Genomic DNA, 22,074 nt, shown 5'->3' with positions numbered 1-22,074 from the left:
TATGTCACTAAGGAAAAAATGTTGCCAATTTAGCTGTGAATATTCTGAAATCAGAATATGTCTCATAAGCAATGGCAAGTCACAGTAAAAGGCATTGAATTCTTAGTCCTATATAATTATTAGACTTAAAAAATTATATTTGGTTCAGAAATTTACAAATGCAAGTTTCTACTAAATAATTATAAATTGTTTTCTGGATGTTCTTTTGGAATATAGAGTATATACTACTATACTGTCTTCTTATCCATAGAAGTTTTTTTAATTCCAGATCCAGTAAAAACTTACCTTGTTTTAGACCCATTATTCCTCTTTTTGTTTTCAGTTCCTGTGGGGAACAGTTTCTCAGCATCTTCATTGATGTGGGGCAATGTAAATTTGACCTTCTCTTTACTGAAGGGTGAAGGGAAGAGATCCTAAGAAGGAGGGAGACAAAAGGGATTCAAGTTTATTGAACTTTTTTATGTGCTAGATAATTTGCGTAATATGAAAGATGGTACCTAACATTATTCCATAGTAAATAGACATTATCTTTAAGTAGTCATTATCATTAAGTATCTCCCCAGTCACATAGATAAACTCAGGTCTCTCTGATCGACTTAATTCTGTTCTTTTCCCTCATAATATCTTTCACAGTTTATATTTATGTATTCATTTGTTTACCTTTAAATGCCTCTCTGCCCTGTAAACTCCATGGGGGCTCAGACCCTGTTTATTTTGTTTACAACTGCATATACCTGGTGGCTAACGGAATTCGTGGCACATAGTAGGTACTCAACAGATAATTGTTGACAGAGCGAATGATTCCAGTGTTCACACTTTCCACCGTTTTATGTTTCCTATGACTTGTGCAGAGAATAATGATAGGATTTTTATTTTTTAACATACCCCATATTGTTGACCTTTTTAAAAATGATTTTGTAGATACAGACTTAGTTTATGACCATCCTTTATCCCATGTTGTTTTCTGCCATGCTTGTGACTATTTACCATTGTTACTCATCCTTTATGTGTGGTGGTAGAAGAGTGTCAGTACTAGATGTGGCCTTTATACTTGTCCCTCTGGAATTTTACCTTTGTATTATAAAATCAATACGCGGGGCTTCCCTGGTGGCGCAGTGGTTGAGAGTCCGCCTGCCGATGCAGGGGACACGGGTTCGTGCCCCAGTCCGGGAAGATCCCACATGCCGCGGAGCAGCTGGGCCCGTGAGCCATGGCCGCTGAGCCTGTGCGTCCGGAACCTGTGCTCCTCAATGGGAGAGGCCACAACAGTGAGAAGCCCGCATACCGCAAAAAAAAAAAAAGAAAGAAAAATCAATATGCAAAGTTACTTTGTTATGCTTTGTTAATTCTGTTAAGAGGAAGATCGTTGGCTTTGTTTTCTAGATTTCCTTGATAGCTGCCGTGCCAGTACTCTGCTAGCTGAGCTAGATGATGATGAGGACTTGCCGGAGCCAGATGAGGAAGATGATGAAAATGAAGACGACAATCAGGAGGACCAAGAATACGAGGAGGTTATGGTAGAGAGAGTCCCCCATTCTCTCAACTAAGACAGGATGTTAATAACTGAAATGAGGAGAGGAAAAAGCAAAGTCCTGGTTAAACTTTGAAGCAAGCGATATGGCACCAGTATGAAAAATGTGGTTAATTAAGAAAAGCACTTTTAATCTGAGCATTTATGACATTTTTTGAAAGAAAATAAATTGGTCATAGTTGAAAAACACTATGTCACATCTGATGTTTTCACAGGTTTTAAAGTGTGAAGAACTGCCCTAATCCTAAAGAATATAATTTTCATGGTTCTTCCACAATAGTTATACTTAGAAATTTTTGGTACCTACTGTTTTGTAAGCAGTATCTGCATGTTATCTCATCAGTCCTTACACAGAACCTATGAGACAGAGACATAGAAAACATAATTTGCCCTTATTATTTAGAGTTAAGTAGAAAAGTAGGACCCAAGCTTAGGCAGTATGATCCAGAAATCTTAGTGTTTGATAACTGTGATTGTCTTCAAATTGAACTATTGCCTGAAAATGCCTTTTATTTTAGCTTCTTGTATAATTTTTATTTCCCTTTATAAAGTGTTACTAGATTAAAACATGTTTTTTCATAAGTTGAGTTATAGTGGGGTGGAGAACTCCAAAAAATGCTTTTAGTATATCTTGCTTAGAAAACATATAGAATATTAGCACATTTCTTGTGAAGGTTAGTATATGATGCATGATGAATTTAAAACATTCACTTTGTAACTTTTATGTACATGGCTAATGAATATGAAGTTTTCTAATGACAGTTTCGGTAATATAGGTTTACAGTTCAGGTCAAGGCTGAATAGAGATATATATGGGTCAGATAATTAGACATGTCTCTTTACATTTTCTGTATCAGATTCTGAGACGTCCATCCCTGCAGCGTCGAGCTGGCTCCCGCTCTGATGTAACACACCATGCTGTCACCTCACAGCTACCACAGGTCCCAGCTGGAGCGGGGAGCCGACCTATTGGGGAGCAGGTAATATCTTCATGTTTACCTTCTCTACAGTGTATTTTTTTCCCTTTTCACAGTAAAGCACAAACTAAAATGCCTAGAAAAAGATACAGCAGGGGCAGGGTGAGGGCAGGAAGCTACTAAATAGAGTTAACAAAAAGAAACTTGCCCAACTGCTTGGGTTCCATAGTCCAGATAGAGTCCATGATTGCTCTACCATAATGCATACAGGAATTTCTTACTTGAAACCTGCTCATCTTGGCCTTTGGGTGGCAGTAAACATATACTAAAATGGTTAACAGCTATTTTCTAAGTTTTCATAGTAGAGTAATAGAAGTATTAGTCTATTAACTAACATTTATCATTAATTAGGTGCTAGGCACTGTTTATATATATTAACTAATTCGGTCCTTTCAACAACCCTTTGGGTTTTCACCTGAAAACCCAATTTTCAGGTGAAGTGATTGACCTTGGAGAGGCAGCAGTGAGCCGTGGCTTGAAGCAAGGTGTTAGTTCCCTGCCCAGGAATTGAACCTGGGTAGCCTGGATGAAAACCAGGAATGCTAGCCACCAGACCAGCAGGGACTAGAAGCTAGAAGCAAATTTTCCCTGGCTCTTGCCTCCGTTGAAAAATGCATTTCTTAAGGAGGCAAAAACTGTAAAAACAGGTACAAAGTTTATTATTAGAGACACAGCAGACAAGTGGGAGAGAACACAGAGAAACAGTTTGTTTAATTAAGACAGAAGCAAGGCAGAGATTCACACCTGGAGAGAAAGGGTGTGGGCGTCCCCCCTAAAGTCCCCCCTCTTTAAAGTAGTAAATCGGTGGTTAAGTCATTTATATAGGGCAGTTCTTCAGGGTCTTTGTTTATCCTTAGCCAATTACCTGGTTTCTGTTTCCACACCTGCCCTGCCCTAGGGCCCTCTCCAACATGTGTGCGCTACTTTTTTCCAAGATGGATTCCAGCCCAGAGGCCTATGGGGGGCCTTGGCATCACATATTATGGGGTGGTGCCTCGTCCTTTTTGACCCCCAAGGAGCCTTTCTGCGCATGTGCAGTGTCTCCCTTGCCCCAAGGATGGGAAATATGTGACCTCTTGATCTTTACTCAAACAGGGATTAGCCCCTCTCTGTCCCTGCTGTGACTGTTATCTTAGTGTCCTCAGGAGACAAAGCCTGGATATTTACCCTGTTTCTATTGTTATTTCTGTTTTGAATTACAAACAGGAGGCTGGTTTTAAATATCTAACCTTGAAGCCCACCTATCTCCTGTCTCAGGAATTGGCAAACAGGAGGCTAGTTGTAAGTGTCCAGCCTGAAGCCCGTCTTTTTCTCGTCCCAAGAAATGTAAACAGGAGACCAGTTTTAAATGCCTAGCCTGGAGCCCATGCATCTCCTGCCTCATGATTACTAAAGATCACACATAGAAGTTTTGGATCCAGGATAAAAACCCAGACATTCTGGTTCCAGAGCTGTCAAATGTCAGTTTGATTTGTTATAAAGGTTAATTTCAATTAAGTGTTCAAAATATGGGGGGTCTATATGTGTACGTTTAAGTATATAGATAATTATTATTTAAAAATTATTACATCAGACATTTACAATATTTACAATTCATTGATCTCTTTTTTGTTGATACAAAAAGTGAAGGAGAGGAGAAAATGTTCCTTAAAAAATCTTTTATTATGGAATTTTTCAAACATGCTAGAAGTAGAAAGGATAGTGCAATGAATCCCCAAGAACCTATCATTTGACAGATCAACACTTTGTCGAACTTGTTTGAACTATTTGCCCCACAGTAATTTAAAGCAACTTCCAAGCACTGTATCTGTTTTGTATGTAATTCAGTATGTAATACAGTTTACACTTTTTTAAAAAAAAACAGCCTATTTATAAATAATTATACATTCACAGGAAGTTGCAGAGATCGAAGGGTCCTGTGTGCCCTTTGTCCAGTTTCTTCCAGTGGTTACATCTTACATAATTAGAGTACAGTATCAAAACCAGGAAGCTGGCATTGGTCCAATGTGTGTGTATGGTTCTTTGTCATTTTATCACATGTATAAATTTGTGTAACCATCACTAAAGCTACTTATCTTTTTTTGACTTTTCATTTAGCTTTATTACCAGATGTGTGACTCTTGAAATTTTAACCATACAGCGACTTACTTTTCATAAACTTAAATCAGTAAGAAATTTATGTATCTACATGTTTGGCTTATATTGTGCTTGAGAAATATGGTTGAATAAGAACATGTAATACCTATAGAGAGAAGTATTTGACATATACCTTATTTTATAGATAGCATATCACTTTAGCAATAATGAAGAGTTTTACCTTTTAATGTTTGTACGTGGAATTTTATTTTAATAGGAAGAAGAAGAGTATGAAACTAAAGGGGGACGCCGGAGAACATGGGATGATGATTATGTACTAAAGCGGCAGTTTTCAGCTTTGGTTCCTGCTTTTGATCCTAGACCTGGTCGTACTAATGTCCAGCAGACAACTGATCTAGAAATTCCACCCCCAGGTATACTATATTTTAGTTTTTGTGATTTAATTTTAATAGGTACCAAATAAAGTAGTACTGTATAGTTTTTTTTGTTTGTTTGTTTTTTTGTTTTTGCGGTACGTGGGCCTCTCACCGCCGTGGCCTTTCCCACTGCAGAGCACAGGCTCCGGACGCGCAGGCCCAGCAGCCATGGCTCACGGGCCCAGCCGCTCCGCGGCACGAACCCGCGTCCCCTGCATCGGCAGGCGGACTCCCGACCACTGCGCCACCATGGAAGCCCAGTACTGTATAGTTTTAAAAAGTAAGGTACTACTCGTATATGCAGGTTATAAGTAAAAGGTTTCAGGAGAAACTATATATCAGCCATGCATCCTTAAAAAAAAATACAGACTTTTTTAAAAGGAGCAAATTACAGTATTTTATTTTATTTTTCATTGAAGTATAGTTGATTTACAATGTTGTGTTGGTTTCTGGTTTACAGCACTGTGATCCAGTTATACATATACGTATTCTTTTCCATATTCTTTCCATTATGGTTTATTACAGGATATTGAATATAGTTCCCTGTGCTATACAGTAGGACCTTGTTGTTTATATTTTATATGTAGTAGTTTGTATCTGTTAATCCCAAACTCCTAATTTATCCCTCCCTCACCACCTTTCCTCTTTGGTAACCATAAGTTTGTTTTCTGTATTTGTGAGTCTGTGTCTATTTCATAAATAAGTTCATTTGTATCACATTTTAGATTCCACATTATAACTGATATACAGTATTTGTCTTTCTCTGTCAGACTTACTTCACTTAGTATGATAATCTCTAGGTCTGTCCATGTTGCTGCAAATGGCATTATTTCATTCTTTTTTTATGGCTGAGTAGTATTCCATTGTGTATATATACACACCACATCTTTATCCATTCATCTGTCCATAGACATTTAGGTTGCTTCCATGTCTTGGCTATAAAATTATAGTATTTTAAAAACACACAGTGTTTTACATTTGTATAAACTTTAAAGCAAGGACTCATTTAAAGGTAGATAATTTGTATTGTTTTCTACTGGATCAAAATTGCTAAGCATTACTCCCATGCAGCTTTTACTTTGAAAAGCTATATAGTGGTTTTAGTTATGGCCTCCAGAGTCAGTCAGCCTGAGTGCCAGCTCCATCTCTTACAACTCTATTTTGGGTGTGGTAGGCACACTAATGGCCCCCTCCCAAAGATATGTAGGTCCTAACCTCTAGAATCTGTGAATATGTCACCTTAACGTGAGAAAAGAGACTTTGTAGATGTGATTAAGAATCTTGAGATGGAGAAATTATCCTGTTTTTCTGGGTGAGCCCAATGTAATCACCAGTGCCCTCGTAAGAGAGAAACAGGAGGGTCAGAGTCAGAGGAGATTTGACAACAGGAAGCAGCAATCACAGTGATGAGGGGCCATGAGTCAAGGAACATGGGAAGACTCTGGATGCTAGAAAAGGCAAGGAAATGGATTCTTCCTGAGAGCCTCCAAAAGGAACAAAGCCTTGCCCAACCCATTTTAGATTTCTGGCCTCTAGAATTATAAGATAATATATTTGTGTTGTTTTAAACCACTCAGTTGTGGTAATTTGTTATAGTAGCAATAGGAAACTAATACACTGGGCAAATCCCCTAATCTATGTAAGCCTGGCTTTCCTCATCTCTTATATGGGGAAAATAAAGTCCTTGTTTGATAAGGTAGTTACAAGGTTTAAATGAGGTGAGATATGTAGTGTCTAGCATGGTACCTGATGTGTGTCTCAATAAATGTCAGCTATTGTAATCAGTATATTATCCTTCAAGAAGACTTAAATGTTACTGTGGAATGTACTTATTACTTGATAAAAAGATACCTATGTTAAATATGAACATAAGTACAGTTTATAGTATAATGTGAGGTATGTGATGTAGTATGATGGTGAGAATGAGTATGAATCAAGATGTTCCAAGGTCCCTTCAAAAAGGAAAACCTAGGGCTTCCCTGGTGGTGCAGTGGTTGAGAGTCCGCCTGCCGATGCAGGGGACGCAGGTTCGTGCCCTGGTCCAGGAAGATCCCACATGCCGCAGAGCGGCTGGGCCAGTGAGCCATGGCCGCTGAGCCTGCGCGTCTGGAGCCTGTGCTCCACAACAGGAGAGGCCACAACGGTGAGAGGCCCGTGTACCGCAAAAAAAAAAAAAAGAAAACCTATTCTAGGGAGTATAAATAGGTACAGATTTTCGATAGAGTTCTTTAGCAATATATTTCATATTTTTACTACTACATATTGGTACTATAGAAGTATTGGCTCTGCACTCAGATGACTACAGAGGTATTCTTTAAAAATTGGAAATGACCTTCATTATATAACGGATATGGTTCAGTTAAAGTACAATGGGATGTCATGCAGTGTATAAAACAATACTTTATAAAACTATATCATGATATGAGGAAAAGATTCCTGAGATTAAAAAAAAGAGAGTACATCACTAAATACGTATGAAACTAATTGTATTTGTGTGTGTGTGTGTTTACCTCATAACAGACTCATTCAATGCAAGCAAAAGGTTGATAAGTCTTTAACTGAGTATGTGGTTTTCTCTGTATGTAGTATTATTAATAATTTTAGTTTTCTCATTCATAAAAATAAAATGTTCTGAAATATACAATTCTCATGTATACCCTAATAAAAACTAGAGATTCTTATCATATGTATAAATTCTTCTCTAGTACACTGTCTTTAACCTAACTGTATTCTTCCCATTTTAAAAAAACAAAAATATTGAGGCCAGGAGAATCTTTTTTTTTTTTTAATAAGATTGACACTAGCTATAGGGTTTTTTTTAATATATAAATAAATATATTTATTTATTTATTTTGGGCTGCATTGAGTCTTTGTTGCTGCGCAGGGGCTTTCTCTAGTTGCGGCGAGCCGGGGCGCATGTGTGGGCTTCTAGTTGTGGTGGCTTCTCTTGTTGCGGAGCACGGGCTCTAGGCACGTAGGCTTCAGTAGTTGTGGCTTGCGGGCTCTAGAGCTCAGGCTCAGCAGTTGTGGCGCATGGGCTTAGTTGCTCCGCAGCATGTGGGATCTTCCCTGACCAGGGACCAGGGCTCGAACCCGTGTCCCCTGCATTGGCAGGTGGATTCTTAGCCACTCTGCCACCAGGGAAGTCCCCAGGAGAATCTTAAGTAGCTGATATATGGCAGAAACGTTTAGATTTCATGTAACCTGTCTCTTGGTGCAGTGCTCTTTCTGGACTGCTTATTTTAGTGTAATTGTTTTTCATATCTTCCATATTTTTAGGAACACCTCATTCAGAGCTCTTGGAAGAAGTTGAATGTACTCCGTCACCTCGATTAGCCCTCACTTTGAAAGTAACAGGTCTTGGAACAACTCGTGAAGTTGAATTACCACTCACTAATTTCAGATCAACCATCTTTTACTATGTACAGAAATTGCTTCAGTTGTCGTGTAACGGCAATGTGAAATCAGATAAACTTAGGCGTATTTGGGAGCCAACATACACGTAAGAGATTTTAATTTAATGTTTTAAGTAGATATTTTCATAGTGTATGAGCCAAGAAATATTTTCTATATTTTGTATTATAGGAACAGAAAAGATTTAGTTCTCTTGGTTTACAGGAATAGATAAGAGCATTTCTGACTCCTGATGGAGAAAGGTTAAAGCTTACAACTGGGAGGAACTTTAGAAATAATCTAGACTAGCTCCTTATGTAATAATTGTTGAACTCTTTGACTGGGATTGTGTATGAAGTAGTAAATGTTTTCTGTTATTTGCTTTGGCGTCTGTGAGTTAAACCTACCTCTCTTTGTTCATTCATTTATTCATTCACTAAATAATATCAATGACCTTGGGCAAATTTATTTAACATTTTAGTACCTCGTTTTCTAATCTGTAAAATGAGAGTGGTTGTGAGGAATCAATGAATTAATATATGTAAAGTAGATTCAGTACTGTATGAGATGTAGAGGGTGCTCAGTAAGTATTACCTATAATAATATTTGTTATGTAATAATATAAATAATTTAATATAATTTAATATTATAAATAATTATATCATAGTCATCCTATGTAACTTCACTTTTCTTAGTTTATTTTTCCGATATTCTCTTAACGTCACTGATAATCTTAGATAATGTCCAATAAAGTAATGTAGGTTTTTCTGAGATAGAACAGAAGGTCTTCATGGCATTCTCGTCCTTCAGTTTTTATTGGAATATTAAATTTGATCTCAACCGCCTCTTGGTCCTTGTTATTCTTATCCTTCTTTCTATCTAGACACAGATGCAGACACATCTTATTTTATTTTTACAACAATGTATGAAAGTTATAAGAGATGGCATGTTACTTTATATCTTTAAAAGTTTTAGGTTTGATACATGCTTTTTCTTAATAATGCTCGATTTATAAACCATAACTCTTTCAGGAATATGATTTCCGCTATTCCCTATGTTTAACAAATGAATATTTTTTCTTATAAATTCTCCCTGAGTTCAGTATTTCATGTAAGCATATAGCTAATGAATGTCCTCATTCATACATGTTTTTAAAGAATTGAAGGCTTATTAGAAATAACCACAAATCATTTGATTTATGAATTAACTTGAATAATATCTTCATATTTAGAATTATGTACAGAGAAATGAAAGATTCTGACAAAGAAAAAGAAAATGGAAAAATGGTAAGTTATTTTTAGGAAATGAGTCTTGCTCTTGGCTACTTAGTAAAAGAAAAACTAACGCTGTGTTTCAATTGAACAATTAAGGGAGAAATCAGCAACATGGGATTTTTTTTTTTTTTTGCGGTACACGGGCTTCTCACTGTTGTGGCCTCTCCCGTTGTGGAGCACAGGCTCCGGACACGCAGGCTGAATGGCCACGGCTCACAGGCCCAACCGCTCGGCAGCATGTGGGATCTTCCCGGACCGGGGCACGAACCCGTGTCCCCTGCATCGGCAGGCAGACTCTCAACCACTGCGCCACCAGGGAAGCCCAACATGGGATTCTTTAGATTAGGTTAAATGCATGATCTTAAAGCTACCTTATGTAATGCATGTGAAGTAGCATAAACTTTATAATCAGGAAAGGCCAACATTTCGTTTTTCCTATTGTAGGGTTGTTGGTCTATAGAGCATGTGGAACAGTATCTTGGCACTGATGAATTACCAAAGAATGACTTGATAACCTACCTGCAGAAGAATGCAGACGCCGCTTTCCTGCGCCACTGGAAATTAACTGGCACTAATAAAAGTATTAGGAAAAACAGAAATTGTTCTCAGCTCATAGCTGCATATAAGGTATATATTGGCATCAGAACACTATTTTGATTGGGAATGGCTTTGTGCTTTGCAGCTTTTTAAATATTCTTGAGGAAAAGCAGTTCATTGGGACATACTAAAAAAAAGAAGTTGAATTAACATTGTTAATATGACAATGCTAAAATTTCAAATATGGTTTGTGGCATTGGATCTAAATACGTAGTTTTAACTGTGGCTTTTAGTGGTTATATTTTGATAATTTTCTTGTTTAGAACAAAGCTTGGTTAAGCTTTGACTTGGATGATACTGTTTTTATTTTAAAAGAAGGCAATTCTTTGAAGAATTCCAGCCTTTTCACATTAATACTAATAGGATGATATATTGCTTTTCTTGAAAATGATTAATGGCTAGTTTTCCCAATTGTTTCTTTAGGATTTTTGTGAGCATGGAACAAAGTCTGGGTTAAACCAGGGGGCCATTTCTACTCTTCAAAGTAGTGATATTCTTAATTTGACAAAAGAACAACCTCAGGCCAAAGCAGGCAATGGACAGAATTCTTGTGGAGTAGAAGATGTCCTTCAGCTTCTGCGTATTCTGTATATAGTTGCAAGTGACCCTTATTCAAGAATATCCCAAGAAGGTCTGTAAGAAGCCTTGTTTCGTTTCTGTGGCATTTTTAAAAGCAAGTCAGTTTATATTTTTATTAATTTTATTACTTTTACAGAAGGTGATGAGCAGCCTCAGTTTACTTTTCCACCAGATGAATTCACTAGCAAAAAAATCACAACAAAAATTTTGCAGCAGATTGAGGTAATAAAACCAGATATTTGAACTCTTCAATCTGTTGGACTTTGAATGTATTGCCTCTCCTTCCTTTTCTACCTCACGCCATCTCTCTTGTTAAGAATTGACTCTTTTTTGTCTTTTTTCATAATTGCTTTAAGACATTGTTATTTGTTAATTTGCAGGAGCCATTGGCATTGGCAAGTGGGGCTCTGCCAGACTGGTGTGAACAGTTAACCAGCAAGTGTCCTTTTCTAATACCATTTGAAACTAGACAGCTGTATTTCACATGTACAGCATTTGGTGCATCAAGGTAGGAGGTGTATCATTTTACATTTTTAGAATAAATGTGTTTTTAAATGTTTTATATAAGCTCAAAATGTACATATATACTTTATATCAAGATTGATGAAGGGAATATATTGTTTTCTCGTAAAGAGTTGTCGACATTTGGGAATTCCCTGGTGGTCCAGTGGTTTAGACCCCATACTTTCATTGCCAAGGGCGTGGGTTCAATTCCTGGTGGGGGAACGAAGATCCCGCAAGCTGTGAGGTATGGCCAAAAAAAAAAAAAAAAGTTGTCAACATTTAAACATTTTTTGATTTCCAGTTGGATATAAGCTCTCTTGAAGCAGTGTGGATTGAAGTACTGTGTTTTCCATTAGCTAGCATTTATTGTACAGTATTTAAGCGGCTTACATAAATTATTAGTTGCTGAAATTCCCAAGAATACAAAATTTAATGCTTGCAAATAGCTTTGATAACATTAAAATATATCTTCTGGCCATTATTTTTCTCTTACTACAATCTAACATACCATTTTACTTCTTTTTGTGTTTCTGTCTCCTTCACTAGATGAAAGTTTCATGAGGGCAGGAATTTCTGGCAGTTTTGTTCACTGCTCTAGCTGCAGTGTACAGCACGTTGTAGGTGCTCGGTAAATATTTGTTGAGTGATTGAATACCCAGAGTACTTTCAAAGTAGATGTAAAAAAGTTATAATTTAAATGGAGTTGCCTGTTGCCCTTAGTTACATTGTTGGACCATTTCATATCATTTACCAAGCATTTGCACACATAGCACTATAGGCCCTCTGTGATTAATGGCATTGGTTATGACTTTTATTTTATATGTGTGGGTTTTTTTTTTTTGTTGTTTTGGGGGGTTTTTTTTTTCAATTTTTTAAAAAAAATTTGGCTGCACCACACAGCTTGCAGGATCTTAAGTTCCCTGACCAGGTATTGAACGCGGGCCATGGCAGTGAAAGCCCCGAATCCTAACCACTAGACCACTAGGTAACTCCCTGATTTTTATTTTATAGATGAGGAAACTGATTCTCAAAGTACATAGCTGATTGGCCTGAGAGTACCAGAAAAATTGTAGCACACATGAGAGAGTAGATCTTTCATCTTCTTATTCTTAATTCAAGATTCTTTCTCCCATCCTAGATGGGTTAACTCTGCATTGTTAAAAAGAAAATGTTTCAAAATCACAACACCGTTTCTGTGTTGGCTTTCAATTTGTATCACAGTAATAAAGATAGCTTAACCATTTTTTACATTCTCTGATTTAGGAAATGTTTATATTTTATGTATTATGAGTTTGTCTGTATTTTTATGTGTTGTGTGGGGTTGGACCACAGACCTTTATTTTGATCTGTTAATTGCTAAAGTAAAAAGGGAAAATATAGACTCAGTATTTTCTCAGTTTGTTTAAGGAAATAAGATTAGTATATTTGATCATCTGATAAAATACTATTTTTAAAAAATTCTTAAATCTTTGACTTTTGTTGCTGGTTTAGTAGTACATTCAGCTGTTGCTGTATGCTACAGCTACATAGGTATTTTTCTATTTCAGAGCAATAGTGTGGTTACAAAACCGACGTGAGGCCACTGTGGAAAGAACAAGGACCACAAGTAGTGTAAGGCGAGATGATCCTGGAGAGTTTCGTGTTGGTCGTCTCAAGCATGAAAGAGTGAAAGTTCCACGTGGTGAATCACTGATGGAGTGGGCTGAGAATGTCATGCAAATACATGCAGATCGGAAATCAGTTCTTGAGGTACCTCTATATAATTTCTTGTAGTATGCAGGACTGACAGTTAGAGAACCAGTCTGTGTCTTCCACCACATAAAAAACTGCATTAGATAGAAGTGTAGATGGATTTCTCTGCCCTCTGTGCAAAGGCCTTCTCCTCTGGCAGAGCATCTTTCATAAGAGGATGTCAGCTCACCTCCTCAGGGGTCAGGATCTCGTGGCTTAATGAGCAGCAAAGAATATCTTCACTCATGAAGATATTGAGAGATGTTGTAGCAAATGGCGGTAAGAAATTCAATATATTTACTGCAGAAATGTTATTGTGGGCATTGTTGATTATATCCTATATACATATTATTCCTTATATATGAGAGACAAGGAAAGAAATACCTCTCCTGTCACAGATGTCAGCCACCTGGTTTGTTTATTTTTGGATCACAGACTGATTATGATAAATACAATACACCTCTAGAAAATTTATAAGGCTTATGGTTTTCACTTTAAAATTTCTGTGCCTGGGACTTCCCTGGCGGCCCAGTGGTTAGGACCCCGTGCTTCCACTGCAGGGAGCACAGGTTCAATCCCTGTCCGGGGAACTAAGATCCGCATGCCGCCAGTTCACCCCCACCCCACCCCCCAAAAAAAAGAATTTTCTGTGCCTTCATCTTATTCTTCTTACCCATATATACCCATATATTATCTCTAACACAGATAATTCTCAATTATTATTATTATTATTTTTTAAAATGCACTGTGTGTTTTTGTAAGCTGCCTCAAATAATTTTTGGAATATATGGAGTATGGATAAAAAACCTTTAAAGCGATTGCCTAAAGTCAGAAATAAGTGGAAGAGTTTAGGTTTTGGTGTCACATAGACACACGTGCGGATGCACACACACATAAATCTGTATACCATCATTTCCTCAAGCAAATGATATATAACCTCTTTATCTGAAATTTGGTTTCCTTTGGTATGAAAAGGACATGATAATTTATTTTGTAGGTTTGTTGCGAGAAGTAAGTTGATGTATGGACGATGCTCACCACAGTGTCTAAATATGGAATAGCGTACAACAAATCAAATTTCTCTTTAGAAAAACTGGAATAAAAACTTCTGTGTGGCTTATATTATACTGCTACTATAAAAAAAAGTATATTACAGCAGGACTGGATTTTGGCAAGAATGGGATCATTAAAAATTTTTTTAAGCTTACTTTCCCCCATAATTTATTTGTTCATGTTTAGGTTGAATTTTTAGGAGAAGAAGGAACTGGCTTGGGGCCCACATTAGAATTTTATGCTCTGGTGGCAGCAGAATTCCAGAGAACTGATTTGGGAGCTTGGCTTTGTGATGATAACTTTCCAGATGATGAATCTCGTCATGTAAGATATACTTCCCATTTTGTGATTTGATTTGCGATTCTGCTTTTAGAAAGTTAAAAATCAGTTATGCTTCCAGAATGTAAGCCAGGTTTTCTGACTCTACTTTTATTATTGAATAATCCTGATACTATTAAAATGCTTTTAAAGGGTAAAATTTAGTCTATAAAACCTATTTAATAAAATGTGTTTATAGATACTTTTAGATAGCTGAATTAAGATGTTTAATGTTTATGGATCTTTTCATTTTTTTTTGCATTTCTCCCTCTAAAAAATTAGGTCGATCTTGGAGGTGGATTGAAACCTCCTGGATACTATGTTCAGAGATCATGTGGACTGTTTACAGCTCCATTTCCACAAGATAGTGATGAGCTTGAAAGGATCACAAAACTCTTTCATTTCCTTGGAATTTTCTTGGCCAAATGCATTCAAGACAATAGACTTGTGGATTTACCTATTTCTAAACCTTTCTTTAAACTTATGTGTATGGGTGACATTAAAAGCAATATGAGTAAACTGATTTATGAGTCACGAGGTGATAGAGACTTACACTGTACTGAAAGTCAGTCTGAAGCCTCTACAGAAGAAGGTCATGATTCACTCTCAGTAGGAAGCTTTGAAGAGGATTCAAAATCAGAATTTATTCTAGATCCCCCCAAACCAAAACCCCCAGCTTGGTTTAATGGAATTTTAACTTGGGAAGACTTTGAACTAGTAAACCCACACAGAGCCAGATTTTTAAAAGAAATTAAAGACCTTGCTATCAAGAGGCGCCAGATTTTAAGCAACAAAGGTCTTTCTGAAGATGAGAAGAACACAAAATTACAAGAACTAGTGCTGAAGAATCCATCAGGTTCTGGGCCTCCACTTAGCATAGAGGATTTAGGGTAAGCTTTATGTGTGTATATATAGATATATATACTCTTCAACCTAATGGATGAATAAATTCTAAAGCTTTTGTTCCTTTGTCTTCACTGATTTGCAATATATGAATATACAGTCTGTTAACAATAATAAGATGCTACAGGAAATATCGATTTTTGATTTGATCCTTTGATTTGTTAATATTATAAAGAGAGCACTCAGAATACCAGAATATAGTTTATTAATCATCAGACATCTGAAAGATTATCTGATTTATCAAATGTGATAACTATATATATCTTGTGTAAACAGTCCAAAGCCAATAATATTTTGACAAATTCATTAGCTAATTGATATATATAGCCTACTTGAAAAACCTCAGAATAGTTTGCTTTGTATGTAAGCCTTATCCCCAGTGGCTGCATTAACTAACTCAGATGCTGTAGATCTTTTGATAAAATTCTATTAATTTATATACGTGTAATTATTATACCCTTGGTATGTTAAACTGTGATTTTTGGATTGACTACGAGGCTTTGCTGTCATTTTTTTCCTTCCTTCCTTCCTTCTTTCTTTGATGATAACATTGAGAAGTTGTGTTTGATAAGTTGTTCATATGTTCAAGGTTTGACTTGAGGCGGGGGTAAAAACAGAGCATGAACAACTTTAGTAAAAAAAAAAGTTTCTTTTGCAAAAATAACTTGTAAACATGTTGCTACCATAATTCATTACAAAAATCCATAGTTGATTAATTTTGTGCCTAAGGAGGAAGTAAAACATGAAAGGTGATGTTTCATGAAATGCCTGCAAAGCCAGGTTTGGTAAACAGTTGGCCAGATAGTTTTTGGGCACACGGTTTTGCATTTTAAAAGGCCCCATACTTAATATCTAAGCTGGTATAGTGATTTTGTTATTGTTGGGGGAGGTGCCCATGGTTTTGGCGGCAGTGTTTTAAAAATTAAACACCAGTGGTAGCTGAATGTTAATCTAATCCTTTTCTGTCCTCCCAGTTTAAATTTCCAGTTTTGCCCTTCCTCAAGAATATATGGTTTTACAGCTGTGGATCTGAAGCCAAGTGGTGAAGATGAGGTACAAATTTTGCTTTTGATATATCTGTAAGTCCAGAAAATTCCTCTTAATGAGGCCAGTTGTACTAGGCGCTCCTGAAATATTCCTAGATATTAACAATTACGTTGACAAATTTTCCTTTGCAGATGGTAACAATGGATAATGCAGAAGAATATGTGGATTTGATGTTTGACTTTTGTATGCATATGGGTATTCAGAAACAGATGGAAGCCTTTAGAGGTAATTTTTAAGGCTCTTTAGTTGAATCCCTCTCCTTTTACTTTGAGACAGCTGAAATTAAGGTACTGCTATGCTCAAAAATTGCTAGTAATCTCTAGATTTGCCGTCTAGTTTTTTGTCTTCCCAACAGTTAGGTCCTGCAGAGTACTCAGAACAGGTTGGAACATTTTCAAGCTGTAGCATACCCTCAGCTTGGTCCTCCTGAGTAATGAGGGACCCACTTTTGGCTTCTATTTTTTCATTTGTAAGTGGATATAATATTGTTGCATACTTTCAATATTACACGATCAAGATGAGTTAAACTATGTTAGAACCTAAATTCTTCAAGTAAAGATTGACGCAAAATACATTGGACTGTTTATCACTTACTATTTTTAAAAATAGAAACATAGCCTTGGCTGGCTTGTATGACATAAGAACTGATTGGGAAATTATTAGAATTTGGCTACTGACCATAGTGTCTGAATATTCTCTCCCTGTCTACATTTGTGATAATAAGCAAAAATTTCTGTACTTAAAACCCTAGCACAGTTTTTATTTCAAGCTATTTTCATTTATATTTGCTTTTTCAAATATTAATATTTATCTTCTTTCCATTTAGTTGAATATCTTGATTTGAAATTTGTTATTTTGAAATTATAACTTGGAAACTGAGTTGTGTGTTTTGTTTTTGTTTTTTTGCTGTGTGTGTAATGTAGATGGGTTTAATAAAGTTTTTCCAATGGAGAAATTAAGTTCCTTCAGCCATGAAGAAGTCCAAATGATTCTTTGTGGAAATCAGTCGCCATCCTGGGCAGCAGAGGATATTATTAATTATACTGAACCTAAGTTGGGTTATACACGTGATAGGTATGTGTTGGTTATTTTCTAAGATCAACAAATTGTTTATGTTCCAAAATCAAATGGCGGGTTCTCTAAATGACTCAGTGAATTATATGTATAAAATGAGAAAGGAGTTAAGTCTCACCGTTACCAAGATGTATATTCACTGATAAGGCTGAGTTCACACAAAAAGTCATCTTGGCTGATGTTTAACATTCCTTTTCTCACTGTGTTTTAACTGTTCATCATTTTAAAAATTGCGTCATTTGTAAACCCTTAGGCTTTATTGCTTTTATATTAACCTTTATTTTCAAATAATTTCAATCTTATAGAAAAGTTGAAGAATAGTTAAGAATTCCTATATATCCTTTACCAGAATCACCAGTACTTAACGTTTTGCTGTATTTCTTTTACATTATCTCTTTACACACACACACACACACATACATTTTCTGAACCATTTGAGGATATTTTGCATATATCTTGTACCTTTACTCTGTAATACATTAGTGTACATTCCTCAGAATATGGCCATACTCCCACGTAGCCATACTAGTTAGCAAATTTGTGATTCTATACTATTAGCTAATCTATAGTCTACATTCCAGCTTTGTTGATTATTCCAGCGATATCTTTAATAGCACTCACTTCACTCCCATTCTCCCCCGTCAGGAAATTGTATTTAGTTGTGATATGGTTTTAATCAACAGTTCCTTGGATGTTTTTTCTTTCATACCACTGACATTTTTTAAGACTGTAAGCCCTGTATTTTTTTTAAAGTTTTCAAAGTGATGTAAATGAGAAAGTATTATTATTTTAAACTTAAATGACATTGTATATATAGCTTTTTTTTTTTAAGTAAGTTTTTATTGAAGCATAACAGAGAAGTACACAAATTGCACATACATCCTGGAGAATTTTCACAAAATGGACACACCTGTATAATTGGTACCCAGAACAAGAAACAACTCTAGAAGTCCCCATCCCCATCTTATTCTTTTCTAGTCATTAAATCACTATTCCCATTGATTAATTTTGCTTGCTTTTCGAACTTTAGTAAACGAAATCATGCAGTATGTATTCTCTAAGTTCTGGTTTCTTTTATTTAATATTATAATTATGAAATTCATCCATGTTGTAGCATATAGTGATACTTTATTTCACTGTAACAAAAATGTATTATTTCAGATCCCTGTTGCTAGTTTAGCCATATTTGGGTGAATTATGCATGTGCATCTTGAGCTTTTCTGATTTGCTGCCTTTGTTGCATATTTGATTCCTATACTCCATCAGTGTTTCAGTCTGTCTGTATCAGTCTTTGAAGGGTATTTTTCAAGTAGTTTGTATCAGCTTATTTCATACTTACCCAAGAGTCTCTAGACAGTGTTGTTCTTCCAACATGCGGATATTCGTTTTTAGGGTTATTGCTGGCTTATACAGTAATGGTAGTATTTTTCATTTAAATCAGCTATCAAATCAATATAACTTTATTTTTCTTCTTTTAGCCCAGGTTTCCTTAGGTTTGTGAGGGTTTTATGTGGCATGTCTTCAGATGAGAGGAAGGCATTCCTGCAGTTTACCACTGGTTGTTCAACTCTACCCCCAGGTGGACTGGCTAACTTGCATCCTAGGCTCACAGTTGTACGCAAGGTACAAACTCTAGCTACTGGGGAATCTAAATGGAATTAAGATACTTAAGGGTTGAAAGAAATACATATTTAAAGTCATGGTCTTCTGTTATTTTCACTTCTATTTCTGTAGGTTGATGCTACTGATGCAAGCTACCCATCAGTGAATACATGTGTACATTATCTAAAGTTGCCGGAATACTCTTCGGAGGAGATCATGAGAGAGCGCCTGCTAGCTGCTACAATGGAGAAAGGCTTTCATCTCAACTGAGCTTTGAAGTGCAATGGGAGACATCAGAGACTTAAAATTCTAGTGAAGCCTTTTGTGTTTGTGTGCAGAGAAGTATATGATCCTCCATGCTAATGACACTTGCCTTTTTTCCACCATTAAGGCTTTAAGAACACATGGAATAAGTTCGTTAGCTGCTAATGACAAAACAAATCCTTTAACTATCCAGCCAGCAAGTATATAGCACAGAACACTTTGTGTTGCTACAAGGGCTCATGTGACTGGAATTAGGTGGTCCTACATGACTGTTCCAAAGAGCAGCTTCTCAGATCTTCAGTGTTCATTGGTAAATTTCTAACAGTGTATTTGTGTAAAGTTTGTCATTTCATACTTCATACACTACAGTTGCCATCACTGATGCCTGTTTTGCTGGCTTTTAAGCTACTTGGTCAAAAATCCTGCTTCCTTAAAACATAGAGAGTTAATGAGCATCTCAAGCTTTTTCTTTTCCTTTTTAATGATGCCTGCACTATCAGAGTATATCTAGTGTTCTCTCTTTTGTTTGGCATATAATCATGCACAGCCTTTTTATTTCTTTGAGGTGGGGAGTATATTTTTATTTCCTAAATGCCATACTATAAAATTCAAATTCTTAAGTGTGTTTGTGCAGTTCAAAAATAAAGATATATTAAGGGGGGGGAGAAAACACTGGTTTAGGTGCAAGGCACACTTAAAGCAAGTTTTACTTTTGGTTGTATTTTCTTTGTATATTATAAACATTTATTTAACTTGTTGCAGTTTGAAGTAAAAAAATTTCCAAAATGTATTCTCAACAATAATCATTAAAATGTTTGCAGCGTACAAAACTGTGTCATGTGACTGTTTCACTGCAGCCATCAGGCCTAAGAGCTTAACTGTATACTTTTCATTTTGAATCATTGAGATATATAGTTTTTTGAAACTACTACATGAAGAAATGTATTTTTCTGTGTAAATACACTTACTGAAACTGGAAAGCTAGGAGAAATATATGTTCACATGCTTGTGATCCAACTCTTGTGTTCTGTCTTTAAAGTATTCTTCAGGTAGAAATAGCCAAGTTATTTGTGTTAATTTTTTAAACACCAAATGTGCTACTTACCATTGTATCTTCAGCGACGTGTAAGTCTAAGATCCAAGAATGATTTTTGAATGTTGTGTTAGTGTGAAAAGAAACCACTGGGATAATGCTATTTCCTGGTTTTGAAAAGGGGCTATATTTCCATTTTCCTGTGACTTATCATATCTATGCATCTAGGTAAAAGAAATGTCACTAGGTCTGATTTAGCCAAATGGCTTTTATAGGCGTGAAAAGCATTTTTTGGAATTGCCCACAATTTACCTGTTTAAAAGGTACGTTCCCTTTCTACATTAGAAGAGATTTCTCCCATTGCAGTCAATCATTTGAGTAGTGTTTCTGTTCTCTGCATGAGAATGTTGTGACTATGTAATCAGAGGCAGCATTTACTTTACCTTATTGTTAGCTTCACAGTTCTCTGCGAGAATAAAAGTTAAAATAAAACATAATAGCAATATTTAAACGTATGACCTATGCTTTAATCCAGAAAACAGTGGTGGTGATTGTCTCAATACATGGATGCATGACTAGAACTTTACACTAGCAGTAGAATTAATATCCAGTTTATGTGTATTATTTAAGTCTCTAAAATGTCTGTCAGTAGCCAGCTTTTACCAAGACTATTCTAGCACAGGGGTCAGCAAACTGTGGCCTGCCGTTTGCATTTGTATGGCCCATGAACTAAACATGGTTTTTAAAATTTTTAAGTGGTTGAAAAAAATAAAAAAGAATAATAATATCTTATGTGAAAATTTTATGAAATTCAGATTTGTATCCATAAAGAAATAAAGCTTTATTAGAACACAGCCATGCTGACTTATTTATGTATAATCTATGGCTCGTTTTTGCACTACAGTGGCAGAACTGAGTAGTTACAGCAAAGACCATATGGGCCACGAAGCCTAGAATATTTACTGTCTGGTCCTTTGCAGAAAAGGTTTGCTGAATCCTGGTCTAGCACATTGCTACAGCAGGTAAAGTTGATGAGTCTTATACAGTGAGTAACTCTGAAATGTCAGGAATCTTCCTGTAGAACTAAAAGTCCAAGAACAAGGTAAAGCTGACCAGTCTGAGACATAAATTTCATGAGTCTGAAAACCACTTAACGCTGGTAGTCACAGTTCAGCAATAAACCGGAAGTGAGATGATGACACAGCCTGTCACACAACAGAGAGTCACATTAGAGTTCACTTCGTGTATAAGTCAAGTACTGTGAGACATCTACTTGGGTCTTCACATACACTAGCCTCTGGAGTATTTTTTCCAGTGGTATCTACCTAGTATTTTTTTTAATCGTTATTCTCTCAAGGTACTAAAATCTGTGCCAAGATGTTATTTGAATGCTATTTTGGTGTGACCCCAAAATTAATTTTATTCACTCCCTAGTTACTTCTGGTGTACCAGTTTCAGCAGTTACCCGAATGTGCTACTGATTAAGTGCCTACCAACTAGGCCAGTGTTTCCCAACTAATTATGTCTCAGAAAGACCTCCAAAGCACTTTGATCTAGACTGGGCTTTCCCCAGACCTTGGCTACTTAATGCATACCATTCACTGTTCTGGCAGGTCAGAAGCCTTTCCTCTGCTTTCCTGAATGAGTCCAAAACAACTAAGGTTTGCTTTTGGAGTCCATT

The 22,074-nt window shown here is 36.3% G+C and overlaps 1 protein-coding gene across 4 annotated transcripts in view; it reads left to right on the top strand.

Moving 5' to 3' along the window:
- The window catches only part of HECTD1 (HECT domain E3 ubiquitin protein ligase 1), a 91,479-nt gene extending 70,121 nt beyond the window's left edge, over nucleotides 1-21,358 (top strand). For 2 of the 4 annotated variants that reach the window (XM_030854720.3, XM_030854718.3), the window contains exons 27-43: nucleotides 1,384-1,517; nucleotides 2,389-2,511; nucleotides 4,862-5,018; nucleotides 8,301-8,523; nucleotides 9,646-9,700; nucleotides 10,133-10,315; nucleotides 10,709-10,916; nucleotides 11,001-11,086; nucleotides 11,245-11,372; nucleotides 12,916-13,117; nucleotides 14,339-14,476; nucleotides 14,753-15,360; nucleotides 16,348-16,426; nucleotides 16,552-16,645; nucleotides 17,344-17,494; nucleotides 18,973-19,117; nucleotides 19,229-21,356. In XM_030854720.3, coding sequence (XP_030710580.1) covers nucleotides 1,384-1,517; nucleotides 2,389-2,511; nucleotides 4,862-5,018; nucleotides 8,301-8,523; nucleotides 9,646-9,700; nucleotides 10,133-10,315; nucleotides 10,709-10,916; nucleotides 11,001-11,086; nucleotides 11,245-11,372; nucleotides 12,916-13,117; nucleotides 14,339-14,476; nucleotides 14,753-15,360; nucleotides 16,348-16,426; nucleotides 16,552-16,645; nucleotides 17,344-17,494; nucleotides 18,973-19,117; nucleotides 19,229-19,366 — 2,852 coding nt within the window. In that variant the 3' untranslated portion in view covers nucleotides 19,367-21,356. Of the gene's footprint in view, nucleotides 1-1,383; nucleotides 1,518-2,388; nucleotides 2,512-4,861; nucleotides 5,019-8,300; nucleotides 8,524-9,645; nucleotides 9,701-10,132; nucleotides 10,316-10,708; nucleotides 10,917-11,000; nucleotides 11,087-11,244; nucleotides 11,373-12,915; nucleotides 13,118-14,338; nucleotides 14,477-14,752; nucleotides 15,361-16,347; nucleotides 16,427-16,551; nucleotides 16,646-17,343; nucleotides 17,495-18,972; nucleotides 19,118-19,228 lie in introns of all 4 variants that reach the window. The other 2 variants (XM_030854719.3, XM_030854722.3) reach the window with 2 other exon arrangements.
- The last annotated feature ends 716 nt before the right edge of the window (nucleotides 21,359-22,074 follow it).

This window comes from Globicephala melas, chromosome 2 (assembly GCF_963455315.2).
Source record: "Globicephala melas chromosome 2, mGloMel1.2, whole genome shotgun sequence".
Taxonomy (NCBI): Eukaryota; Metazoa; Chordata; class Mammalia; order Artiodactyla; family Delphinidae; genus Globicephala; species Globicephala melas.
The sequence above is the reverse complement of the archived record's forward strand: the minus strand, read 5'-3'. Positions and strand labels throughout refer to the sequence as shown.